Raw genomic sequence first — 27,793 nt, 5'->3', positions numbered from 1 at the left:
CCAACAAACAAAAGTCCAGGAACAGACGGCTTCACAGGTGAATTCTACCAAACATTTAAAGAAGAGTTCATACTCATCCTTCTCAAATCATTCCAAAAAACTGCAGAGAAAAGAATGCTTCCAAACTCATTTTACAAGGCCAGCATTACCCTGATACCAAAACCAGACAAAGATACCAGAAAAAAGAAAATTACAGGCCAATATCCCTGATGAACATAGATGCCAAAATCATCAACAAAATATTAGCAAACCAAATTTAACAATACATTAAAAGGATCATACACCATGATCAAGTGGGATTCATCTCAGGGATGCAAGGATGGTTCAACATCCACAAATCAATCAACGTGATATACTACATTAACAAAACAAAGGATAAAAATCATATGATCATCTTAATAGATACAGAAAAAGCATTTGACAGAATTCAACACCCATTTATAATCAAAACTCTCAACAAAGTGGGCATAGAGGGAATGTACCCCAACACAATAAAGGCCATATATGACAAACCCACAGTTAACATCATACTCAATGGTAAAAAGCTGAAAGCTTTTCCTCTAAGATGAGGAATAAGACAAGGATGCTCATTCTCTCCATTTTTTATTCAATCTAGTATTAGAAGTCCTAGTCACAGCAATTAGGCAAGAAAGAGAAATAAAAAGCATCCAAATTGGAAAGGAAGAAGTAAAACTGTCACTATTTGCAGATGATATGACACTATATATAGAAAACCCTAAAGACTATACCAAAAAACTGTTAGAACGAATAAAATGAATTCAGTAAAGTTGCAGGATACAAAGTTAAAAACCGGTTACATTTCTATACATTAATAACTAACTATCAGAAAGAGAAATTAAGAAAACAATGCCATCAGGCCAGCCCCAGTGGCCTAGTGGTTAAGTTTAGTGTGCTCCACCTCAGGGGCCTGGGTTCAGTTCCCTGGCGTGGACCTACACCACTCATCAGCGGCCATAGTGTGGCAGCAGCTCACATACAAAATAGAGGAAGATTGGTCACAGGTGGTAGCACAGGGCAAATCTTCCTCAGCAAAAAAAAAGAAAAAGAAAAGAAAACAATCCCATTTACAACTGCATCGAAAAGAATAAAATACCTAGGAATAAATTGAACCAAGGAGGTGAAAGACCAGTACTCTGAAAACTCTAAGACACTGATGAAAGAAACCGAAGATGACACAAATAAATAGAAAGACATACCATGCTCATGACTGGAAGAATTAATATTGTTAAAATGGCCATACTACTCAAAGCAATCTACAGATTCAATGCAGTCCCTATCAAAACACCAATGGCATTTTTCACAGAACTAGAACAAAGAATCTTATAATTTGTATGGAACCACAAAAGACCCTGAATAGCCAAGGCAATCTTAAGAAAGAAGAACAAGTAGGAGGTAACATATTCCCTGATTTCAAACTATCCTACAAAGCTATAGTAATTAAAATAGTATGGTACTGGCATGAAAACAGACACAAAGATCAATGAAACAGAACAGAGAGCTCAGAAATAAACCCACAGATATATGGTCAATTAATCTATGACAAAAGAGGCAAGAATATACAATGGAGAAAAGACAGTCTTTCCAATAAATGGTGCTGGGAAAGCTGGATAGCCACATGCAAAAGAATGAAACTGGACCAATATCTTATACCATATACAAAAATAAATTCAAAACAGATTAAAGACTTGAATGTGAGACCTGAAACCATAAAACTGCTAGAAGAAAACAAAGGCAATACGCTCTTTGACATCGGTCTTAGTAATATTTTTTTGGACTTGTCCCCTTAGGCAAGGGCAACAAAAGCAAAAAAAAAAAAAAAAACCACCAAATGGCACTACATCAAACTAAAAAGCTTTTATGAAGGAAACCATCAACAAAACAATACGGCAATCTACTGAATGGGAGAAGATATTGGCAAATCATATATCCAATAAGGGGTTACTTATAAAATATATAAAGAACTTATACAACTTAACATCAAAACAAACAAACAACTTGATTAAAAAATGGGCAGAAGACCTGAACAGACATTTTTCCAAAGAAGACATACAGACAGCTAACAGGCACATGAAAAGATGCTCAACATCATTAATCATCAGGGAAATGCAAATCAAAACCATAATGAGATATCACCTCACACCAATAAGAATGGCTATTATCAAAAAGACAAAAAATAACAAGTGTTGGTGAGGATGTGGAGAAAAGGGAACCCTCATGCACTGTTGGTGGGAACGTAAATTGATGCCCCTTTACATAAAACAGTATGGAGGTTTCCTAAAAAATTAAAAATAGAACTACCATAGAAACCAGCAATTCCACTTCCGGGTAATTATCCAAAGGAAACAAAAATGCTAATTCGAAAAGATATATATACTCTCATGTTCACTGCAGCATTATTTATAATAGCCAAGATATGGAAGCAACCTAAGTGTCCATCGATAGATGAATGGATAAAGAAGATGTGGTATATATACAACAGAATATTATTCAGTCATAAAAAAGAATGAAATCTTGCCATTTGTGACAACATGGATGGACCAAAAGGGTATTATGCTAAATGAAATAAGTCAGACAGAGAAAGACAATTGCTATAGGACTTCATTTACATGTGTGGAATCTAAAAAAAAAAAATGAACAAACAAAACAAAACAGAAACAGACTCATAAATACAGAAAACAAACTGGTGGTTGCCAGAGGGGAGGAGTGTTGGGGAGTGGGTGAAATAGGTGAAGGCGATTAAGAGGTATGAACTTCCAGTTATAAAATAAATGTCATAGAGATGTAATATACAGCATAGGGAAAATAGTCAATAATATTATAATAACTTTGTATGGTGACAGATGGTCACTAGATTTATTGAGGTGATCATTTCATAATGTATATAGATATTGAATCACTATGATATACACCTGAAACTAATATGATATTGTATATCAATTAAACTTCCATAAAAATAAATATCCACCCCCCCTCAAAAAATGGATGTTCGATTTTGTTAGAAGCTTTTTCTACATCTATTGATATGATCACGTCTGTTGATATGGTGAACTGAATGATATTGGTATGTTAAACCAAACTTGTAGTATTGGGATAAACTCACTTGGTCATGTATATTATACCTTTTATATATTATTGGATTCAATTTGCTAAACTATTGTTGAGGATTTTTGTATGCATATTCATGATAGATGTTGGTCTGTAGTCTTTTGGGTTTTTTTCTTTATAATATTTTTGTTATCAAAGTAATGCTTGGTAATGCTCATAGAATGAATTGGGAAGTGTGCCATTGCTTCTATCTTATAGAAGAGTTTGTGTAGAATTGGTATTGTTTCTTTCTCTTTTTTTTTTTTTTTTTTTTTTACATTTGATAGAATTCTCTATCAGTGAAGCCTTCTAGGAATTTTCTTTAATGGATATAAGGGATTTCTGGTTAGCTCCAACATGTAAAGAGCTTGGAAGTTGTCATTCCCATCCTTACAACAAAAAAAAACTAATTACTGAAACACTAAACTAATTACTGAAAATCAGTAATTTTTCTTGCACCCATTAGAGAACTAAGGTCTCAGGGCAAGCCATCACCCTGAAATCTGGAGAGACAGGAGAATCCAGGGAGTCACAGCTGAGATTTGCTTAGAGCAGAAGCTATTGGAGCCATAAAGTGGTAGGGACACTTAAATGATAATTTTGACAAATTGCTGGAGTGTGAGTGTGTAATAGCGTAAGAGCGAGAAACGCCTTAGACTGGCACATAGTTGTAGGAGCCCCATACTTTTGTAGATTTTTACCTCCAGGAACCCCAAGAGATTCTCACGGTGAAGAGCCCTCTATGGCTCTGGCAGTGAAAGGGTAAGAATAATCATTGTAAAATATCCCCAGAGTGTTCTCCATAACAAAGGCCTACTCTCCAGGGAAAAAGATCTTACAAGAGCCTTATCCCACCTGAAGGAAGGGCATTTCTTCCACCCCAGCCCCCTTTAGCCTTCCTGTCTCACCTAAGGGGGGCAAAACCTAAGAGACACTTAGTCAAGGGATATAGTTCCACTAAAAAACTGAGATTTAATCTTATGATTATAGGACCCACCCCCTCCCATACCTTAATGCCACACCAACAGGGCTCCAATATAATAGTGGATTATGGCTGAAAGAGCTGCAAGATTTAGCCTTTCTTTGAGGAGGAGCACATAGGGAAGCCCAAAGTCAAGAGAGGAGACAAAAACAAGGACGCTAGAGGAATCTGAAGCCTCTGGCACTCTGAGCTGCAGCAAACACTAAATACAGCCCAATTTAACCTAAAACTTACCCTAAAGGCCTATTTACTTCAGTTCCTATTATCCAATACTTGATGTATAGCTTTCAATAAATAATTACAAGGCATGTTAAGAGGCAAGAAAAAACACTGTCTGAAGAAAGAGGGGTATTCAGATTTTCTATTTCTTCTTGAGTGAGCTTTGTTTTTTTAAAAGGAATTTGTCCATTTCATCTAAGTTTTTAATTTATTGGCATTAAGTTGTTCATAATATTCCCTTTTTATTTAATAATGGAGGATCTGTAGTGATGTCTCTTCTCATTCCTGATAATCATAATTTGTGCATTCTCTTTTTCCTTATCAATCTGGCCAGAGCTTTATTAATTTTATTGATTTTCTCAAAGAACTAGATTTTTGTTTTGATTTTCTTCACTGTTTTTCTATTTGATTTCTGCTATTCTCTTCATTACTTCCTTTCTTCTGCTTATTTTAGCTTAACTTGCTCCTCTTTTTCCAGTTTCTTAAGTAGAAGCTAAGTTATTGATTTTAAAAGTTTTCACTGGGGCGGCCCCGTGGCTTAGCAGTTAAGTGCTCGCGCTCCACTGCTGGCGGCCCGGGTTCGGATCCTGGGCACGCACCGATGCACCGCTTCTCCGGCCATGCTGAGGCCGCGTCCCACATACAGCAACTAGAAGGATGTGCAACTATGACATACAACTACCTACTGGGGCTTTGGGGGAAAAATAAATAAATAAAAAATTAAAAAAAAATTTTTTACTTATCTAATATAAGCATTGAATGCTAAAAATTTCCCACTCTAGTCCTCAGGGGCTTTGTTTTGGCAACTGTCCTCCCTCTCTCCTGCATCATTAATTCTTCCCTTTCCACGGAATCATTCCCGTTTTCATACAAACATGCTGTTATAATGCTATATTATAGGGAAAAAAAGAAAACGAAAACACTCTTTCTTGCCCCCCACAACCTCCTTAGGCTGTCACACCATTCCCCTTCTATAAATATGGTTATCTGTCCTCTAATGCTGTGTCTACTTCCTTATCTCCCAATTTCTATAATCCACTTCATTTAAGTGTTCACCCCTACACTGAAATTGCTTTTATCAAGGTCACGAGAAAATTCCATCTCTCCATATGCAACAATCAATTCTTACTCCTCATCTTACTCATTATTCAGCAGTATTTGACATACTTTCCCCTGGCTCTCAGGCCACCACTCTCCTGGATTTCCTTCTTTCCTCAGTGATGACTCCACCTCCCCTTGCCGACCTCTCAGTTGGAGTGCTCCAGGGTTCAATCCTCAGTCTCCACCTTTTCCTCTTGCTCTACATCTATTACCCAGGTGCCCTTCATCCACTCCTAAAATTTTAAGTATCATCTTATGTATTCGAGCTATTCTATATTACTTCATAATTTGTAGTGCATAATTTTGTAGTTGCATAATTTTTTAGTTGCCTTAAAGTAATATTTATGTGTTTTAATCTGGGCAGTGCGAGTATGTGTTCTCTGAGGACAAAGATATCCACTATCTTGTTCTTTCCTATCCTTTTAAAGTATCTAACACAGTGTTCTATGCATGGTAAGCCCTGATTAAACACTGTAAACTCCATCTCTGCTTTTGCTCAAGCAGTGAAAAACATATGGTTCTACTATTAGGAAGACACAGGATTTACAGTGATTCACACTTAAGCAACAAGTACCACCTACAAATTATTGAGCCTTAAAGCCAGGACCTGCTCAGGGCTCATAACCTACTATGGTCACCTTAGAATGTGTCAACCTTCAATTCTTTTACTGAGACTGAGACCATAAGCCAGTTGAGTGGTTCCTTTTATTCAGCATTTTCAATGAGGTGAAGGTAACATATGCACTTCTTTTTTTGTCTTTTTATTGCGGTAACATTGGTTCATAACATTGTATAAATTTCAGGTGTACATTATTATACTTCTATTTCTGCATAGATTATATCATGTTCTCATGTTCACCACCCAAATACTAATTACAATCCATCACCACACACATGTGCCTAATTACCCCTTTTGCCCTCCTCCCCCCACCTTCCCCTTTGGTAACCACCAATCTAATCTCTGTCTCTATGTGTTTGTTGTTGTTGTTATTATCTACTACTTAATAAGTGAGATCATATGATATTTGACCTTCTCCCTCTGACTTATTTCACTTTGCATAATACCCTCAATGTCCATCCATGTTGTCACAAATGCCTGGATTTCATCGTTTCTTATGGCTGAGTAGTATTCCATTGTGTATATATACCACATCTTCTTCATTCATTCGTCCCTTGATGGGCACTTAGGTTGCTTCCAAGCCTTGGCTATTGTGAATAACGCTGCAATGAACACAGGGGTGCATGTTTCTTTACGCATTGGTGTTTTCACATTCTTTGGATAAATACCCAGCAGTGGAATAGCTGGATCGTATGGTAGTTCTATCCTTAATTTTTTGAGGAATCTCCATACTGTTTTCTATAGTGGCTGCACCAGTTTGCACTCCCACCAGCAGTGTATGAGACTTCCCTTGTCTCCACATCCTCTTCAGCACTTGTTTCCTGTCTTGTTAATTACAGTCATTCTGATGGGCGTGAGGTGATATCTCATTGTAGTTTTGATTTGCATTTCCCTGATAGTTAATGATGTTGAACATCTTTTCATGTGTCTGTTGGCCATCTGTATATCTTATTTGGAGAAATGTCTGTTCAGGTCTGTTGCCCATTTTTTAATTGGGTTGTTAGTTTTTTTGTTGTTGAGATGCATGAGTTCTTTATATATTTTGGAGATTAACCCCTTATCAGATGTATGGTTTGCAAATATCTTCTCCCAATTGTTAGGTTGTCTATTCATTTTGTTGATGGTTTCCTTTGCTGTGCAGAAAGTTTTTAGTTTGATGTAGTCCCATTTGTTTTTTTCTATTGTTTCTCTTGCCCAGTCAGACGTGGTGCTTGAAAATATGTTGCTAAGACCGATGTCAAAGAGTACACTTCTTTCCATTGGAGGTTTCTCATGTGTTGAGGCTGGTCACAGGGAAATCCCTGTTCCAACCAGATAACAAACTAGAGCTACAATTTCAGTGTGGAAGGGCCAACAAAACTGTACACAAATTTGGACTGTTACCTGAGGAATGTGCACCCTTTTATAAGCTTACAAGTTAATAGCAAGTAGCCCTTGGTCCCTGAGGATAGTTCATCTAACAACACAGTCAACATAAACCTGGAACAGCCTTATTTCAAGCCATCAGGCATCATACAGCTTTGAGCTTCAGGCCATAACGATTCTCTATGTAGCCTGATAGCGAAGGCCAATCTCGACCCCTTAGCTGCACTGTCTCCTCATCCAGGGGAGGAAAAACAAAAGGACTTTATAGGCTGCTCAGGGTCACTGGGTAGAAACTAAATTGTAGTCTCCTCATCAACCAACTCCTCTCTTTAGTCACTATTATAGGATGTTTTATAAATTTACTATTTTATAATTACTTAGGAGATTTTTCAAGGTGAAGTTCCAGGATCTTTGAGGATTCTCCTCCACTTGGTTTAAGGCACCTCAAGGAACTTCTCTGCACCAAATTGTTTCTGAACACGCAGAAATGAAATAGTCTTTATGAATTTTAAGTCAGATAAGAAAGATATCTTTTGAAAAAAGTCTCAGAGCTGACCAGTCATAAACAGAATCTACAGCCAAGTTTTATAAGAGACAAAAACTGTAATAACAGATACCAACGGATACACTATTGCAAAGAAGAGGAAACATGGGAAATGAGTAGTGCCAAATAATCTTTTTATTGTTCACTGAAAAATACAGGTCTAGAAAGGGTCTATTGCATTGTGTATTGAACACAAGGTCTGATATTGCAAGTATATATGACATAACAGTATAACTTATATAAAATGATACATATTATACAAAGAGACAGTACACACCTCTCTAAACACTAAAATTTAATAGAATGAAGTAAAGCCTTTTATTAAATGAGAAATGTAAACATTGCGATCATAAACAAAGAGCTCTAAGCAAAGCACTTTAAAATTGTTTTGTTGTGACATCTACTTTGTCTACCTGTCTTACGAATGGTGGGGCCCAGGAAAAACTTAGCTAACAAAAAGCTAGCACTCTCAAGGAGCTCTTCCCAGGGAGCAGGCTGCTGGTGCCTGAGACAGGCTGCCACCCCGGCTTCCCTGGAGCCCTCAGGTCCACGCTGATTGCTAATCCCTGTCTTGGGGCTAGTCTGAGGTGAGTGGGAACAGTATCAGGTAGAAGGAAGCTTCTGTCACAACTGCTTATACTGCACCAACTCTATGGATAAGAACACCTAGCATTTTTTATGTGAATCTGCCCCTCTCAGCAAACATTGAAATGTGCTTGAGAATAAAAATATTAACATTGGGAACAAAAGCCATTTTCTGTGCAATCTGCAGATATCATCATTTATTCCTTTCAGCCATATTTTCATGAAAATGCTCAAAAGAGGCTGCTAATACTATATTACCAGTCAGGCAGGCCAGGATCGAGGTAACAAAACTTCTCCAGTTACAACTACTAATTCAAATGAATTAAAAATAAATACAAATTTGTTAGAGAGCAACAAAATCAATCTATTATTCACTTGGAAACATATTCAAGCACTACAATAATATTCACATTCCAAGGTCAACTTTAACTATACCTACATTTCCCTCCAAACTGAGAAAGCCCTATGTGGAGGAGAGATACAACCTCAACACCACCTCCTCTCCAAATACCATCAGGGCTCAGAAAGATAACAAATGCAAAGAAAAAAAAAAAAAAAAAGCATCTCAATATATATACAGCAACAGAGGAAGACTATACTCTCCCTCTGGGCTTCCTTGGCATGAGGCAAAGCAAGGCTATTTGTAACAATAGTGCCTAAGCTGACTATGGCAGTGTTCACATTTTAAGAGAAATCAGGATTACAAAGTTCCTCTTTGGATAGGTAATCAAGGATTATTAAATAATTTCCTGAACTAAGACAATAGTCAAACCATCAAAGAAAATTTTCTTCTCACTTGAGAAGTTTTTATGAGATTTTATAATATCCCAGCTTCTTTACTTAATATTAAATTTAATGCACAGAGGACATCCTCAGAGCTCAAGTATGAGTACTATTAATATTCTCAGATTTTTCTACACTTTACAGATCAGCAAAATTTTATCAGACTATCCATTTAAGAGATTTGTAAGTCAACAGTAATAACCAACTATACATTTTTCTTATTCTGTTCATCAAAGAACACCACGTTCCACTAGGAATAAAGCCCCGTTCAATGGGTATCTTGTTCTCCTCAACTCTGCACAGTAAATTTCACTATTCAGTCTCTATGTCCTTGACTCTTCCTATGACTCTTCTAGACTAAGGAAAATCTTGTATTAAGGTGGAAAATTCTGAACTCTAGCAGAAGTATTGGTATTGGTGCTGAAGTAAACTTTAGGGGACTAACCATAATTGCTTATGTTTACAGCCTTGCTAGAAACCCTATTCCTCTTGAATTCCTAGATTGAGAAATTCTAGTAATTTATGGAGGGGATTTCACTGCTAAAGGTCTAGTTCACATGTAAGGTTCTGGTCCCTGGAATTATGTGTGGCTAGCCCAAAATACTGGCCGAGTTTCCATTTTAAACATGTTCATTATCCTTCCCCACCACAGCATTGTCAAATTCCTCCATCTTTCATGTCACTGGTGAGCCCCCACATTGCTACTCCTGTTTCTTTTGGATGTTCTACTGCACATATGGGATTCACTGAGGTTATCACTTTAAGTCTAGGGAATTTCTATTTCACACGATCAGCTCCCTAAAAGCCATCAACTGGGAACAATTTCTAGTTAGGAAAGGCACAATTCACTGGCATTTCCTCTTTATAAAGGGAATCAAAAGGGTTGTTTAGAAGCTGAACAAACACCTTGGGTATTCCTATAAAGGAAATGCTGTATCTGCTACCAAAACCCAGAGACATTTACTAGATCTAAAGATTATATGGATTATGTAAAAGCATGAATTTGGCAGTTTAAGACATAATTGCCAATTTTACACTACAACATTTGAGGGGGAGTGTTTAGTATCACAGGAGCAAATTAAAAGTGTCAACACCACCCTATTTGCTTGTTTTCCTCGTGTTTTGGTAAACTTCCACCAGCTTCAGTGAAGCCTGTCCCAGGGTACATCACTCAGCAACCTGCAGAGCTGCTCAGAGAGAGAACAATGGGCTTCACCTCAACTAGCCCAGCAACTAGCACTCAGCTGGCAAACACTGCCTTGGGGCAGAGCCCATGAAAAGCGTTAAATCCAGGAAAGATTTATAGATGTTACACAAAAATTCTTGGCTTTATAATACCTTTCAAGGAAGTCAGAAAATAATTGGTTTTTAGTTAAAGAAACTGAATCTATACTTGAAAAACAATGTAATGACTCAAAAAGCAAATTCTAGAATGGAAAAACTACAGAAAAATACAGCTGATTAATCAATCGTTTACTTTGGCTAAATTATCATAGTAAGTCAGTGCAATTTATTATTGCATTTAGAAGCACAGCCTACCATGTTCTCATAAAACAGGGTACTAGTGAAGTACATGAAAACAGTTCACAGAGATGGTAGCCCTTTAGCCTTTTGTGACTTCAGAACTTAAAAAGACAAAGGCTAACCAGGATTTGACATTCAGATATTTACTTGCTCAGCACAAGTTGAGTTAGGAGACAGCTAAACACCTGATTCTTATTTACTTATGGGACTCTCAGGCAATTCCTATTTGGACACCAATGGTTCTAAACCCAGCTGCACATCCGAGTCATCTGGGAAGCTTTTAAAAATTACCAAATGCCCAGACCAATTAAATATGGAGGGTGGAGCCCAGAAATCAGTAGTCGTTATGTTTCCCTAGGTGATTCTAATGTACAGCCAAGATGCACATCACTGATGTATCCCTTTTAGAGAGCTGTTGCTTGAAAGCCATATTGTATCTAGATAGTTTTGTTTTGTTCTAAATTCCACCAGGAAAAGGGATTTTAAAAAAAGGCACAGTTGTGCTTCCTCTAAAGATGCAGCTTACTGTTTAAGAGGTGCTGGTTCTCGGGGGTTATCTGGAGCGCTGGTTGAAAAGGAGGAAGTCTTTGTCTTGGCAGAGCAGGCATAGTTTCAGGCTTCGGCAGCTGCCTCCAGCAGCAAAGAATGCCCAGATGCCCATGAGCACCATGATTATATATGCTGACACCAGATTTATTCCATAATGAGGATTTATGAAGGTCTGCAAAGGGAAAATAAATCAGTTTGGGTAATAACAGCAAGCTTATTAAACACGTGGAGTAACCAAAGATAAAGGAAAATATGGAATACTCTCAATAGCTGGGGTGTGTTTCATTAAATATATAATGTATGTCAAGTGTTGAGGAGCACCAGGCCCCACAAAGACACATGGAACTAACCTAGTCAACAGACACTAGCCCATAGATCTGTGCTTTGCTGATTCAAATGGCAACCCTAGAAGGTAACCAGAGGCCAGAACCTAATGAAATACCCAAATAGAAGGTGCATGTTATATAACCTGGGCCCAGTTTATAATAATTTCTATGTTAATTTGCTCTTAGAATTTGCAAGAAAGTGAGACAAGTCCAAGTTACTTTAGTATAAATCCTTAGTATTCAAGGGAATATGAAGGAACAGCATCTCTTTTTCAGCTGCACAATTGCTGTAGGTTCTAAAAGTTCATTGAAAAAACACTGATAGGATGCTGAGAAGTACTGTTACACAATAGTGAAGACCAAAGTGTCTATCCTAATGGGGCTTATATACTAGTAAGGGAGACAGGCAACGAATGAAGAAACAAATTAATTAACTACAAATTGTGATGAATGCTAGGACAGAATAATTATAATTATGATGGTGCTAGGATAGGTAAGAATAAGATGATCTACTTAGGGTGGTCAAGGAAGGCCCTGAGGAAGTGGCATTTAAAATGAGACACACAAGAGCAGGAGTGAGCCAGCCTTGTGTAGACTGAAGGAGAGAGCCAAAGGAAGGCAAAGAGCTCAGTGTGGCTGAGAACCTGAGAAGAGCTGATATTAATAACGCGTAGGGACGGAGGGGCAGCACATGAGATGAGGTCAGAGAGGAAGGCAGGGGCCAGCTAAGCAGCATGTTGGTAAGGAGTGTGGATTTTATCCTCAGTGCCATGAGGGTCACAGAAGGGTTTTAGGCAGAGGAGCTGAATGACTTGATGTAGATTTTTAAAACTGCAAAGAATGGATTAAAGGAGGTTATGGTGAAAGCAGGGAGACTAGTTAGGAAGATTCTGTAGTGGATGAGGAGAGTACAGGATGGTGACTTGGAGTAGGGCGGTTGTGATACAGACGGAGAGAATGGATGATATGATCTGACAGGACTTGCTGGTGCATGGAATGTGAGGGAAAGGGAGAGGCCAAGAACGACTTCCATGTTGCTGGCTTTAAGTAAATGGTGGTGCTATTTCACGAGATAACAAAAACTTGAGACAGACCAAGCTTGGAGGGATCGGTAAGAATCAAGTCCAAGGAGAACACGCTAAGAGTGACACGCCTGTGAGATTTCAAAAGGCAGATGTCAGGTAAGCAGTTAGATATATGAGTGTGGGGCTCAGAGGAGAGGCCTGGGCTAGAAAAAGGAATATAGAAACAAAGTCCATAGATGGTATTTAAAGCCATAGCTATGAATGCAATTACTCAGGGATCTAGGTAGAGAGAAGGGAAAAGAGAAGTCAAGGCGAAGCCCTGAGAACATTTATAAATTATTTGTGCTGTTTAGTATCACAGGAGCAAATTAAAAGTGTCAACATCACCCTATAGGCTTGACTCTTATTGAAAAGGAGTCAGCAAAGGGGTGTGAGAAGAGCAAACATGAGGTAAGAGGAAAATCAGGACAGTGTGATGCAGAAGTCAAAAGATGAAAATATTTCAAAGACGGGGTGGTCAACTCTTTTTAAAGGCTGCTGAGATGAAAAAAGAACAATGTCCATCAGATTGGAGAAATGGAGGTCCTTTTTGACCCTGACAAGTACAGTTTTAGGAGGGTGGTTGAGCAGAAGCCAGATTGGACTAGAAGTATGAGAGATGAAGAAGTGGAGACAGAATTTATGCAGGTAACTCTTTTGAGAAGTCTTGCTGTGATGGGGAACAGAAGAAAAAGGGTGGTAGCTAGAAGGGGAAAAGGCAATAAGGAAGAATTTTATGTAAGACATGTCTATATGCTGATGAAGAGAGGAACATGCTGGTAAGGTAGGATACAGAGCACTATCAAAGGAGTGAAGCCGTTAAGTAGGAGAGAATTAGGCCTAGAGCCCAAGTGGAGGGACTGGCCTTTGATAGGAAAGAGATTTCCTCTGCCGGGCCAGGGTAAGGTGGAGAGATGGGTTCCCATGTGGCCCAGAATTTATACTTAACAAAGGAGAGGATCTGATTGGGTCAGTGTGTCACTGTACACCTTTGCCTATCAAGGCTCCTCACTGTCCTCGCCCTCATCATACCTGCACATATCCCTGGCTAAGGCACCAACCCTGCCTATCAGCTCTGGCCAGGGAAATGGGCCGATTTTACAGGTAGCACCTTATGCAGAAAGAGTGCTTTTCACAAGAGGCATCTGTGGGCATGGCTAACGTTGAGCATTTTCTGGATTCTTCTTCAGAATAATTCTATATCTCAAATCCACTAAATTTTAATTTATTTTACAGGCTGCTAAGCTCTTTTGTATTTCTCTTTAAAAAATTGTTTTCTCCTTCAAACAATTACAAAAGCAATATGTGATTATTGTAGAAAATGAGAATACAGAAATGAGCAAAATAAACAAATTTTAAAGCTTGAAATTCAGATGTCAATATTTATTAAACAGAAACAAAAAGTGCAAACCATAAAGGAAAAATTGATTAGACTACATTAAAATGAAGAACTTTTTCTTATAAAAAGATAACATTAAGAGAATACAAAGATAAACCACATTGTAGGAGAAGTTAATTACAATACATACATCAGACAAAGGCCTCTCTTAGAGATATATAAAGAACTCCTAAAAATCAAAAAGAAAAAAACAGACAACCCAATAGAATGATGGGCAAAAGATCTGAATGGGCACTTCACAAGAGAATTTCCAAGTGGACAATAAACATATGAAGACATGCTAAACCTCATTTAATCATGAGGGAAATGCAAATTAAAACCATAATGTGATACCACTACACACACACTGTGATGGGTAACAATAAAGAGAATGCCTTAATAAGCGTTGGTGAGGAGGTGGAAGAACTACAACTCACAAATTAATGGTGGGAGTGTAAGTCGATACAACCACTCTGAAAAACTGAGTGGTATGAACAGATGACATATGTACATCCCATGACCAGCAATTCCACTCCTAGGCATATAACCCAAAGAAATGTCTACATCTGTTCACCAAGAGACATACACTAGATACTACTCAAAATAGTTAAAGACTGGAGACACCATAAATTTCTCTCTGCTGGAGAATGGATAAATTATGGTATAGTCACACAGCAGAACACTATACTGCAATGAAAGAGCAATCAATAGCTATACTCAGATGAATCTCACAGAGTGTTGAGCGAAAGGAGTTGTATGGTTCCATTTACATAAGACACCAAAAGGCAGGGCAAGCTGTGGTGGTAGAAGTCAGCACTGTGGTTCCTCTTGGAGGAGCAGTGAAGTGGCACTAGGAGGCTCGTGAGAGCTGATAAAGTTTTCATTTAGGTTCAAGTTACATAGGTGTGTTCACACTGTGAAAATTCATCAAGATGTACACTTCTTATTTGTATCCTTTTCTGTATTTTAATAAAACAATTACTTAAACATTCTCTGAAATCTGCCATTCAGACATAACTACTGTTAAGATTTTAGTATATAATATTTCAAATTTCCTGGCTTCTTTTTAATCATTAAGGAGAATAATATAATCTATTCAATATTAAACAATATTTATTGGCCAGCTACTGTGTGTCAGGGACTGAGGATACAAAGATTGACAAGATAAGGTCCCGTCCTTGATGATCAAACTCTAACTGGAGAGAGATGTAAAAACTATATTAAAATAATGGTCGCCAAGGACAAGTGTTATAACACAGCTATGAATAAGGGCTAGTGAGAGTGCCGAGTCTGAATATGCACCTTTTCCAGGGAGGCTTCACATGGAATGAACAGGAGTTTTCCAAACTGACCTAGGTTAGGAAAGATAAGTCACTGCAGACAAAACAGCACGTACAAACGGATGCCACACTGGATCAATTTAGATGGAGTCTATGATGTGAACTTGCGGAGCAGCAGGAGGTAAGTTTTGACCAAGAAGATTGATAAGAGGCTTATGTCAAACAAAGAAGTCTGGGTTTTATTTCAAAGGCATCTGCTACAGCTGGTCACTCTCTCCTCCTTAATATACTTGGTTTCCAGGACACCTGGCTCCTGGTTTTCTGCCTGCCTCACTAGTTGCTCCTTTTCAGTCTCCTTTGCTGGCTCCTCTTCTTCCCCCAACCTCAATGCTGGAGTGTCCCAGGGCTCAGTCCTTGGGCCTCTTGTCTGCTTATACTTACTCCTTGTAATCACCGTTTCTAGCCCAGATTTCTCTCCCAAACTCCAGACTGTTTTATCCAACTGCCTAACTGACATCTCCACTTGGATGTCAAATAGGCACCTCTAAGGTCATGTGCCCAAAGAGAACTCCTGATCTCCCCTCACAAGCTTCCCCATCCCAGCTGACGGCAAATCCATCCTTCTACTTGTCCAGGCCAAAAACCTTGGAGACATCCTTGGCTCCTCTTCTTTCTCTCCCATGCCTTATCCAGTCTGTCAGGAAATACTGTTGGCTCTAGTTTCAAAAATATGTCCTGAATCTGATCATTTCTTATATTCTCCACTGCTATATCACCCAAGTTGTCACCATCTTTCTTGAGGACTGTAATCTCTTCCCTCACTGCAGTCCACTCTCAACACTGCAGTCAAAGTGATCCTTTTAAAATGTGAGTCAGATCACGTCCCTCTCTTCAAAACCCTACGACTCCCATTTCACTGAGAGTAAAAGCCAAAGTCCTGCATTATCTAGACGTGGTTCTCACTTCTGACCTCCACCTTCCCTCCCCACCTTCAACTCTGTGACAGTATCTCCTATTAACCTCTCCCTGGCTCACTCTGGCCACCCTTGCTTCCATAAACATGCCAAGCATGTTCTTCAGTCTTAGGACTTTGACACTGACTGTTCAGTCTGGGATGCTCTTTCTCCAGACAGCCACATGACCAACCCTACACTTTACTTTTTTGCTGAAATATCACCTTCACAATGAAGCGTACTCTGACTACCTATTTCAAAAATTCGATAACCCTCACCTCCCACACTCTGGATCTCTTTTAACCTGCTTTACTTTTCCTTTTTTCCATAGCACCTATTAATTTCTAAATATTACATAATTTCTTATTATGTCTATTGCTTATTGCCTCTATTTCCCACTAGACTGTACAGGCAGGGATCTTTGTTTTGTTCACTAAACTGTTTTGTTCACCTAGAACAGTGCCTGGAATATAGAAGGCACTCAATAAACATTTGTCAAATGAATGAATAACCAGTTGGATCCATAAGAAGGACATTTGCCTTTTTCATGTAACTTCCTTTCTGATTATAAAAGTGTACATTGTAGAAAATTTGGAACATGCCAAAACTATAAAGAATAAAAGAATCCACCCAGAGATAAATGCTGTTAATATTTTAATGCATTCTCTTTCCAGTCTTTTTTCTATGAAGATTTGGTTTTACATAATTGCCATCATATTAAAGGTAACTTTAGTATCCTGCACCACTGAAAGGTTTTTGGTAGGGGAGGCAATAAGACTGCATTTTAGATGGATCAGAGGACAAGGAGCCCAGTATAAGAAAACTTGATATAAATTCTAAATGAATGGAGAGAAGCATGAGGCAGAACACCATCAGAAGGAACTTTGTCAATACTTGAGGTGAGAAATGGTAACGGTCTGGACAAGGCAGTGGTGAGGATAATTCTGATGTAAATATACTACAAATTACAATAAAAGTCAGTCCCAAAGCATTAAATGTACTTAAAAAATATATGTAGACAAGTTTTCTTTTTAAACTTTATTTATTTTGAAAACTGGCATTATTATAATGTCAGTGAGGAGAGAGTGAAATGGGCACTCTTGTTACAGATCAGAATGAATAAAAATGGTACCACCCTTGTGGAGGGTATTTTAGCAATTTGCATCAAGGGCTTTAAAGATATTCACACCATTTGACTTCATAATTCTATCCCTCAGAATCTAAACAATACATTGAAAAAGTTTCAAGTACAAAGATGGTCAAGACAGTATTATAACAACCAAAAGCAGAAACAGAAGTGATCAGTTAAGCAAATTATAATTTTTATGTAATGATATAAAGCCATTAAAATTTATATATTAAAAGGATTTATAATAAAATGGAAATTATTTAAGATGTGTTAAATAACATAAGCATAATGCAAGATTACTTCAGGTTTGAGTATACTCATTAAAAGAAAGACACGTAGAAAAAAATCTTTAATAAGATCAACCAACAAATTAATAGTTGTTGTCTTTCTGTAGACTTGGATGATTTATCTATCATTCATTCATTCATTCTTTTAAATGACTTTTCTGAATTTCCTCCATTTCCCATGAGTATGTATTGCATTTAGAGTGGAATCTTCCACTTTAGATATGTGGACTTGCGTTCCAAAAAAACAGTTTGAGCACAGTAGCAATACTCACCAGGGCTGACACCAGCAGATGGGTCAGAAGAACTACAAGAAGGGCATACCACTTCTTCTTCTCACAGCCATCAAAAAATACAATGCCCCAGAACATATGCAGCATTATGATTACCAGCGTCATGAAAGCTGAAAGACAGCCATCCATTAGTGCCCAGTCATACAGACAACAGATACCAAAGCTCACTGAACACCTGGTCATGAAACAGGCTTTGGGGTACACCATGCCACTGTGAGAGAGTTTAACCACCATCTCACAGAAGTAGAACCCTGACACACATATACTCGAATGGTAACTCGGAAAGCAACATTTCTGAAGGAAGGGTCAGCTTGCAGCGGCTTCTCATCTAGAACGTGAACCTGTCAAACAAAAAGTTAACTTGGATCTGGCCTTCAAGAAGTTTTTCTGAGGAATGCAATAAAACTATTGTGACATCTAATCAGCTCATTTCAATCAGTATTTGCATTAATTAAGAAAGACTTTTCTCAATTAAAAGGAATATTTTTGTTTTAAACAAGTCTTTTCACTAAAGTAGAATTTCTCCTTGGATATTTTTTTTTTAAAAAAAAGACCAAGGGAAGAATAAAAATATTAAAAATTGCAATAATTATCTAAGATTCTTCTTAGGCAACTGAAACTGAATTTGACCAGCACACACAGGTTTTTCTGTGGAATACTCTGTGTGTGTGTGTCCTGGGTGGGTGTGTGTGGGTGGGTGGGTGTGTGTGGGTGGGTGGGTGTGTGTCTTCTGTCCTGGACAATATTTTTTATTTAAAATGGGCAAGTTCGAGAGAATCTGAAAATTTTAACTTGGAAAAAAAAAGGCATACAGATTTCCCTTTTCAGCCACATGATAAGATACCTTTAACACCCACCAGTCTGGCAAAAATTCAAGTTTGACAATTCTCTTTGAAACTGCTGGTAGGAAAACAATCTTCCATTACCTAGCAAAGTTGACAATCTGCATTCTCTATTTCATTCCAGCAATTCCACAGCTAGATCTATATACTCTGAAGCAGTTAGTTCTTGGATTAATAGATCACTAGCACCTGCGAACCTGTTAGAAATGCAAATCCTTGGGACCCACCCCAGACCTCCTGAATCAGACATGATGAGCCCAGCGATCTGTGTTTAAATGGCCCTCCAGGTGATCCTGATGCATGGTCAAGTTTGAGAACCATGGTCTAGAGAAACTAATGTATTTGCACAAGGAGATATATACAACAATATTTTTGTAATAACAAAAAATTTCCATCGTTGTCAGAATGGATAAATTGTGGTGTATTCACACAATGGAATACTATATGATCTACAATATAAATGATCTCAAGAATATAATGTTGAGTGGGGGTAAAAAGCATATTACGGAAAAATGCCTATTATTTCACTTATACAAAGTCAAAAACATGCAAAACAATATTAAAAAGCCATAACTGTTGTGGCTGGAGGAAAGCAAGTTGTTACATCTAGTGATAGCATGCCAGCATTTCAGTAAATGATAGTAAATACTTTAAAGTACAAGAGGATTTTTTTTTTAAACTTTGGGACAATGGTAGACTAAACTAAAATGATGTATTTCAGTCCCAGTGATGATCCTGGAAAGGGAAGTTCTCCTGAACATAGATGCTTGGTGATGTGATGGTGTAGAGCTGAGACCACTGAAGATACCCAGGAGGTAAGTTTATGTCAGAAAAGACCAGGGTAGAAACTGTGTCTACACAGGCACAAATGTTCACACTCTAAGGTTTTTCTAAAACCTAGATGTCAATCAAATGTCAAGAGAAAGCAATGACACCATTAATGTGTCATCTGTTTGTCAGCTTATGTTTGACCTTCTCTCTATGCATTACCATGAACAGTGAAACCAGCCAATCATGCTCCTACAGTCAAGTCCTAGAGTTTAGCAACTTGGAAAATGCTCTTACTTATAGAATTTCAAGCACATTCTCATCCAAAAGAGCATTATTCTGTCAGTTTCAGATAAGCATCCTCAAGATATCATTAGCCCCAAACTTTCTCCCAAATTTTAGGTCCATATTTCTGTTTGCAAGGCCCTTTCCTGCTAAAAAATACCTGTGATGGATTGACCCTGTCTCCAAAGTAAAATCCAAACATCTCAAATTAGCATCCAACACCCTCTACAACCTAGACCCAAATTACTGCCCTTTACTATTCTTCAAATAAATCCTATGTAGCAGAAAATCAGAACTCTTATAATCTGTCTATGCCTCTGTGTTGTTACTTTTTTAAACTGATTGTCCCTTTTGCCTGAATACTCTACCCCTCATCACCACCCCTGCCCATTTCACCACATCCAAATCTTACTTTTATTTAAGACCTAGATCAGTGCCATCTCCTTGGTGCTTTTGTGTGTGTGTGTGTGTGAGGAAGATCAGCCCTGCGCTAACATCTGCCAATCCTCCTCTTTTTTTGCTGGGGAAGATTGGTCCTGGGCTAACATCTGTGCCCATCTTCCTCCACTTTATATGGGACGTCGCCACAGTATGGGTTGCCAAGCGGTGCGTCAGTGCGTGCCTAGGATCCCAACCGGCGAACCCCGGGCCGCCGCAGCAGAGCGTGCGCACTTAACTGCTTGCGCCACCAGGCTGGCCCCTGGTGAATTCTTTCTGATACCTACTCTTCTCCATTTTTCTTTCCTTTTTAACACTCAACACACATTTGCTGAGCACCTGGATGGTCTGGCCTGAAGATTATGTATATGACGTCTGGCATCACACAATCCTGAGTTGGAATCCCAGCTCCACAATATGGGTTCGGGCAAGATATTTAACCTCTCTGAGCTTCTGTTTCCTTTATTTCTAAAATGGGGATAATAATACCTCATAGAGTTGTTGCAGGGAAGAGAAGTGCTTTGTAAACCATGGCTTTTCAGTAAATGATAGCTACTACGTGCTGTGGTCTCCAGATTCAAAGATGAATAAGCCACAGCATTTAGTGAGTTGGACTATCAGGTGAGAAAAGTGAGGCAAGGCAGCAACCAACTACCACATTCATCCAAGTTTCCTGGGTACTTGACTACATTTTAAAATTCACTCTTCTTCACTCTTGTGGATTATTTCTTTCTCTGACTTTGTATTACTCTTACGTTTATTTTCTTCCTCTGACTTTGTATTACTCTTACAGTTATTTTATTCCTCCCCTTGTTCACTAATCCATACAATAAGTATTTATTCAGTGCCCAGTACGGGCCAGGCACTGTTCTAGGCACTGCGGCTATCATGGTGAACAAAACAGTCTCATGGGGGCCAGCCCGGTGGCATAGCGGTTAAGTTCGCGCACTCCACTTCAGTGGCCCGGGGTTCACAGGTTTGGATCCTGGGCACGGACTGATGCACCGCTTGTCAAACCATGCTGTGGCAGCGTCCCATATAAAGCAGAGGAAGATGGGCACAGATGTTAGCCCAGGGCCAATCTTCCTCAGCAAAAAGAGGAGGATTGGCAATGGATGTTAGCTCAGGGCTAATCTTCCTCACAAAACAAAGAAACAAAAAAAAAACAGTCTTATGGAACTTTGCCTCATCTTTTCAGTTTACTGTTTCATTAACACAATACCTAAAGGGGATCTCTCAGACATTTATTAAAACACTGTAAATTCCTACTTGACTGCTTATTTATTTAGCTAGCACTAGTTTCTAGCTGGCTTCCATGGTCATCATAAGCCTTAACTATTACAATGTGCTACTTAGAATACTGGGATTTATTACTTATTCCCTCTGTAACTGGTTAGAGGTCCAACAGAAATCAAGACCTGGATATCTAAACCATTTGCCACATACATGTAGCTAGAGTTACATACATACTATTTTGATATTTCTCTCTAGTAAATGGAATTAACTCCAACTAGAGATGAAGATTTGCTAATAGTATCTCTAGGGTACTATCTTTTAGTTACCAGACCTTCCTCATTTCATGTTCCTAAATATAAAATTCCAAAAGTCCTTCAGTGAATCTAACCTTAAAATTTGCTTTGTTCTAATATTCTTAAAAGTAAAAAACAAAAAAACTTCTATAAGTTAACCATAAGAATATCAAAATTAGTTTATAATCCAGATTAATAAAAGGAGTTTCCATAATTTCTAATGTTTTGGAATATTAATCAGAAAGCTGAACAATTCTAACAAGTATTGTACATCTATTTGTGAAATTGTAGCTGTTTAGTTTGATAATGGACTTCCTCTTCTAATAATCTTTTAAGTCAAATTCTCTTGGTCGAGAATGTTACAATCTAACCTCTTTCTAAGCAAAATGTTTCAGTTCTATCTTTAAGAAGCTACATTTACTATTTGGTTCTTTCATCCTTCCTGCGTGAATACACCCTACATGCTCTAGCACACAGATTCATAAATTTTCACACTTATCCCTCTCTCCCTCATTCCTGATATCTACTCTTCTGTCCTTGTAAAGACAATGGCCTAAGATAGCAACTGATTCTAATATTGGATCCTGCCAGCATGGAAATCGCTATCATCTGGCTTCCCCTGACAACTTCAGAGTATCTCTAACCATGCCAGAGAGAACCAGGGGCTGGTGGTGGTGGCAGCAACAGACAGAGGAGGACTTCCCAGAGCCAAGGCTGAGCCTCCTCAGCTGCCCAGAAGCAGGATGTGATTACCAATGGGCTTCTGGCTTCTTTCTCCAAGTAAGAGAAGGGTCTGGAGTGTCCGAGTTCTGTGAAATGAGGGGCTCTCCTCCATCCCTCTTGGGTTGCAGAAACTCACTGGATTCTTGCGAGATCTCTAATGACCTAGCCCAAGCAGGAGTCAGGCCACAGAAGTAAATTAACGTTTTTGAAAATGCCTTTCCTGAAATAGAGATTTAACTTTAAATTTTTGCTTTAAAAAATGTAAGAGAATTCTGTGACCTAGTTTATTATAATATAAATGTACATCTATTACTAATCAAACAACATTCTCCAAGATTAAAAAAAGACATTTTGAAAACCATCTCGTACTGCCATAAGAAAGGCATAGTCCTGTCCCTTAATACCAACCAGATCATAAAGGAGATGTCCTGAAACCAATTTGAATGACTACAGGCATTTAAATAGCATTTATCATTTCATATTTATGAAAATGCTCCTGACGTATGTTCATGAGCTGAACAAACTACCAAGGATACGATTTTATGTTTTAAGTCCCCCTAGCGAATGTTAAGAATGACGAAATTCTCTCCTCAAATTAGCTCTTCAGTGCAGAGCCAGTGTTGGGAAACCTCTTAGAATTTGTCTGATCTAGTCCCCTATGCAATGAAAAAAATAGATCCCACAGCACCCACTTCAAATATTTACAGTTTAGGAGCTTACTTCATTAAAACAGTTACTGTGGGAAAGTTGCTTCTCAAACTGAACCCAAATCTGCCTTCTAACAGTGATTCTCAAGTGGAGTGATCTTGCCCCCAGAGGGCATTTGTCAATGTCTATAGACAATTTTGGTTACTACAACTGGGGGAGGGGTGCCTCTGGCATCTAGTGGACAGAAGCCAGGGATGCTGATGAGTACCCTACAATTCACACCACAGCATCCCCTCCAACAAAGAATTATCTGACCCCAAATGTCAACAGTGCCAAGGTTGAGAAGCCCTGCTCCAACTCCTGCTTGTTGATCCTAGGAAGGCTCTTCGAAGAAGTACAAGTCAACTTTTTTTCCATATGTGGCACATTAAAAAATATTTGAAACTCTCCGTATTAGTCAGCTATTGTCACAAAAATGCTGCATAACAAACCATGTCAAAATTCATTGGCTGGAGCTGCCATTGGCAGCGTGGGGTCTAAGGCAGTGCTCATGGGAACCTGGGGTATAATCCCCTAATGGGGAACCCACCTTCTGGCAGTGGGCAGTGAGTGTGGGGCTCTCCGGATTCTATTACTTTGTATTAATGCTTCATTGACTTCATGAAATTAACTAGGGCCTTTCCATGTTTGTTCTGGCCTGGAATAGTTTCAGCACCATCAGATTTATCTTTTCTTTAAAAGCTTGCTTCAAACCAGCTCGCAAACCATCTATTCCTGATGTCATATACAAAGCAAAACCAAACCCTTAACAACTTGGATGGACATTTAAATGGAAGTTGAAGATAAGATTTGCAGTTGGATTGGATGTGCGTTATGAGAAAAAGAGAAGACTCAGGAATTACTCCAAGGTTTTTTGCCTGAGCAACAGGAAAGATGGAGGTGCATCAACTGAGATGAGGAAGGTTGCAGAGGTACACCACTTTAAAGATATTGTTCACTGTCTTCTGTCCTCCAGAATTTCTGAGGAGAATCAGCAGTATTTCAAATCATTGTTCCCCTGAATGCAGGGAGGAAGTTCCCCTAGAGACGGAAAAGCAGTCTACCATTTGAAACAAGGGATTTCAATTCTAAGATTGAAATATTTAAGTAAATATTCAAGTAAATCTTTGTAAATCAAAATATTCAAGTAAATCTTTTGTGAAGAACTTTAGAATAATGAAAAAGGTGATAAAACCCAACAGATCTATCCCTTAAAATAAACCTCAAGGGTGATTAATTCCTTAAGAGAACCATGAAGATTTCCAAACACTTATGCATATAATACAAAAAGTCCGGTTCTGGGAAATCTGGCTAAAATCTGTTCCAGGAATAGTGTTGGAAAACCTCAGAGTACACCAATTAAACATGTTCCATGCGAACTATTCCCCCAGAAATTGTGCAATACAGCAGCAGTGATGTGAACATTCTGATTCTCTTTTTGTCTTTTTGCTGAGGAAGATTCGCCCTGAGCTAACATCCCCTGCCAATCTTCCTCTTTTTTTGTCTGTGAGCCGCTACCACAGCATGGCCACTGACAGACGAGTGGTGTAGGTCTGCACCCAGGAACCAAACCCGGGCCGCCAAAGCGGAGCGCACCGTACTTAACCACTAGGCCACGTGGGCTGGCCCCTGATCCTCTTTAGAAGAGCTGTGTAGAGGTAGAAGAGTGAACTGGTGCAAGTGGTCCCAGCAGTGAAGAACATCCTTGGTGAGAAGTGGGCATAGAACAGGTCAGTAAATGCCAGGACTCCCAGCACATTCTCCAGCATAGCCATGGAGCTGCACAGGATCAAGCTAAGGTTGCTGAGGAAGGCCAGACTGATCAATCAAGTTGAAAACAGGGCGGTTTTTTCCCCCTTTCAAATTATAAATATTCGATGTAATGGACAAAACACATATTCCTATAGGGCTAAATGAAGGAAGATACGACGATGGATGATATTCAAAAAATGTTACTTTTTTCCAACTTTATAGGGTAGTACCCTGCTCATTACAGCTATGAGAAAAATCTGTGAGATTCATTGAAGAAAAAGAAACTAAACATCAAAACCACCAGAAATTAAAGGCAGTAGTAGATGAAGAAAATAAGGACCAACTTGCATGTGAAGAAGAAACAAGGCCTGCAGAGAATAGAGAAGCAGAAGGAGTTAGACTGCCTGAGCTACAAAGGGGTGACAGGTGCTGGCCACTCAGCCATGTGAGGAAAGAGACATCAGTGTCTCAGAAGGTGGCCTGGAACATACCTGAAAGAGCCACCAAGTCTCAGAGCACAGCCTATGTCGTTCTTCCAAACTCGGTGAAGCAGTCCACTGAGCTGCCCTGTTTGCCCACTGCCTAAAGATGGCTGCCTGTGCTCTACATACTTGATAATGTATCACAGGCTACTAGAGTCTATAATAGGCCAAGGGTTAGTGAAAGACATTCTGAAAGTATAATTTTCCATTCTCCATTATTTGAGCAGCTTCAAGGAAAGACTATTACACTACCAATATAATGAAAATACATATTTGATGATAAAATTGATAACATATTACAACATATAGAATATCCTTGTGTCATAAGCAGTGGCAGTTAGTACTGATAATTTATTATAAGAAATTAAGATTCGAATAAGTTCAGAATGGATAAGAATTGCAGATTAAGCTCCATTGTCGATCATTCTCTCTGTATCATTAATAGATGTTATATTTTTTCTAACATTTTGGAATTGGTAGTGTAGTTATTTGAGATAGTCTTGCTTACAAAGAGCTTTCATTTAAAAGTCTAAACGTTTAACAAACTGCCACACTGTAGAGATTATACTTAAAATATTGTGAAAAAAAGATGAATGAGAAAGGCAACTCACTGGGTTACAACAACAGGGATTTATTCTCATGCTCACTGGTCTAAAGGTTGACTGTGCTTTGGCTGATTAGGGCTGGGCTCAGCTGAACAGCTCTGCTGCAGGCTGCTGGTACAGCTGGGTCTGGCTCCTCACTGCAGGTTGGGCCCAGATCTGCTCCATATGTGTCCATTCTGGGGTCCAGGCTAAGTGGGCATTAACTATGTAGAGCATGTTCTCTCTCATAGCACATGATCAGAGCCCAAGAGGGCTGGCCCAACCACGTAAGTGCTTTTTAAGCTTCTGACTTACATCACGTCCACTAATTGGCCAATTCAAGTCACATGACTGAGCTCAAAGCCAGGGGCAGGGAAGCACATTCTAGCCATTATGAGGCCATGCAAGCATGTGGATGTATGATTCTATTATAGGTGAAGGACATACTGGGACAAAAACGGAATCTCCCACATTCCTCTTACTTTTATTTTTCTTCAAGCTTAATATTCCTCTTTCTTTCAATCATACCCCATAGGCCACAGCTTCTAGATCATTCACCATACTGACAATGTTTTTCTATACCAATCTTAGTTCTTCAGTATTTCTGTTAAATCGCAATGCTCAGAACTGAACATGATACTTCACATTCGATCTGACCCGTATTAATTTCTCCTAGTGAAAGGTTTAGTGACTAACAAGTTTAAAACCTTACCTAGATAAGAGTACTGCCAAGAAAATAGAATATAAATTAAATGGTTTGGGGAAGTTTTAAAAAAATATATAAGCTGTCCTTCTTACTGAGTACTAAAGACATTTTTCTTCTAAAGCATAAGGGAGGCAATTCAGAGAGATAAACCCAGATTCCACACAAATTAAAGAAATTATCCTCTCTCTAAATTCTGTTCTTTCATTTCAAGAACCAAATTCTCTACCCTTAGGCCACCTTACAGTTTATAAAGCACTTAAATATATATTCTCTAAATTAATTTCCTTTAATTCTTCACAGCTCTGAGCTAGGTATTATTTTTTCCCTTCCTGAAAGATGAGGAAATTGAGGGTTAGATCAAAGTCAAGTACTTCCTTTGCCCAGTGAACAATGTCTTTCTTACCTCGAGGCCTGGGGAAAACTCTTCCCTCTGCCTGAACATTCTTCCCTGACAACCCCCTTCCTTTGCCTGCCTGGATATTACTCATCCTGTAAGTCTCTACTAAAGCAGTACTTCCTCCATAAGCTGTGCCTAGCTTTCATTTTTTCAATAAATATTTATGAGTCTGTCTAGAAACAAAGGACTCCACAAAGTGTTGGGGATACTGCAGTGAACGAGACAGACACAGTCCTTGCACTTATATGGCTTAGCAGCCAGCTGGAGAAAGGGACGTAAATAACTGCCCAATTGACCAATAAATTACAACTGCGGTAAACGCAACAAAGGAGAAGTACAATACCATCCAAGTGCGGGTTAGGGCTTGTCTTTTGTGCGCTCAATGCTCTGCCTCATCATAGCACTTATCACACTATACTGTAATTAGCTGTTTGTCTTTATTCCCCACCATGAGTAGAATGTATAGACATTAACTAGGCTGTATTTTCATAGCTCGGTATAACTCCTGTTGAATAAA

General features: G+C 38.7%; 1 protein-coding gene across 4 annotated transcripts in view; it reads right to left on the bottom strand.

Annotated features, from left to right (window-relative positions):
• Positions 1 to 8,048: 8,048 nt before the first annotated feature.
• Positions 8,049 to 27,793, bottom strand: part of APH1B (aph-1 homolog B, gamma-secretase subunit) — a 29,847-nt gene continuing 10,102 nt past the window's right edge. The window contains exons 5-7 of one of the 4 annotated variants that reach the window (XM_058541778.1): positions 18,066 to 18,193; positions 15,447 to 15,496; positions 14,132 to 15,058 (exon numbers count right to left, since the gene is read on the bottom strand). In XM_058541778.1, coding sequence (XP_058397761.1) covers positions 15,040 to 15,058; positions 15,447 to 15,496; positions 18,066 to 18,193 — 197 coding nt within the window. In that variant the 3' untranslated portion in view covers positions 14,132 to 15,039. Of the gene's footprint in view, positions 11,549 to 14,131; positions 15,059 to 15,079; positions 15,497 to 18,065; positions 18,194 to 27,793 lie in introns of those variants that run through there. The other 3 variants (XM_058541776.1, XM_058541779.1, XM_058541777.1) reach the window with 3 other exon arrangements.

Source organism: Diceros bicornis, chromosome 5 (genome assembly GCF_020826845.1).
Source record: "Diceros bicornis minor isolate mBicDic1 chromosome 5, mDicBic1.mat.cur, whole genome shotgun sequence".
Lineage (NCBI taxonomy): Eukaryota > Metazoa > Chordata > Mammalia > Perissodactyla > Rhinocerotidae > Diceros > Diceros bicornis.
This window is presented reverse-complemented; position numbering and strand designations above follow the sequence as displayed.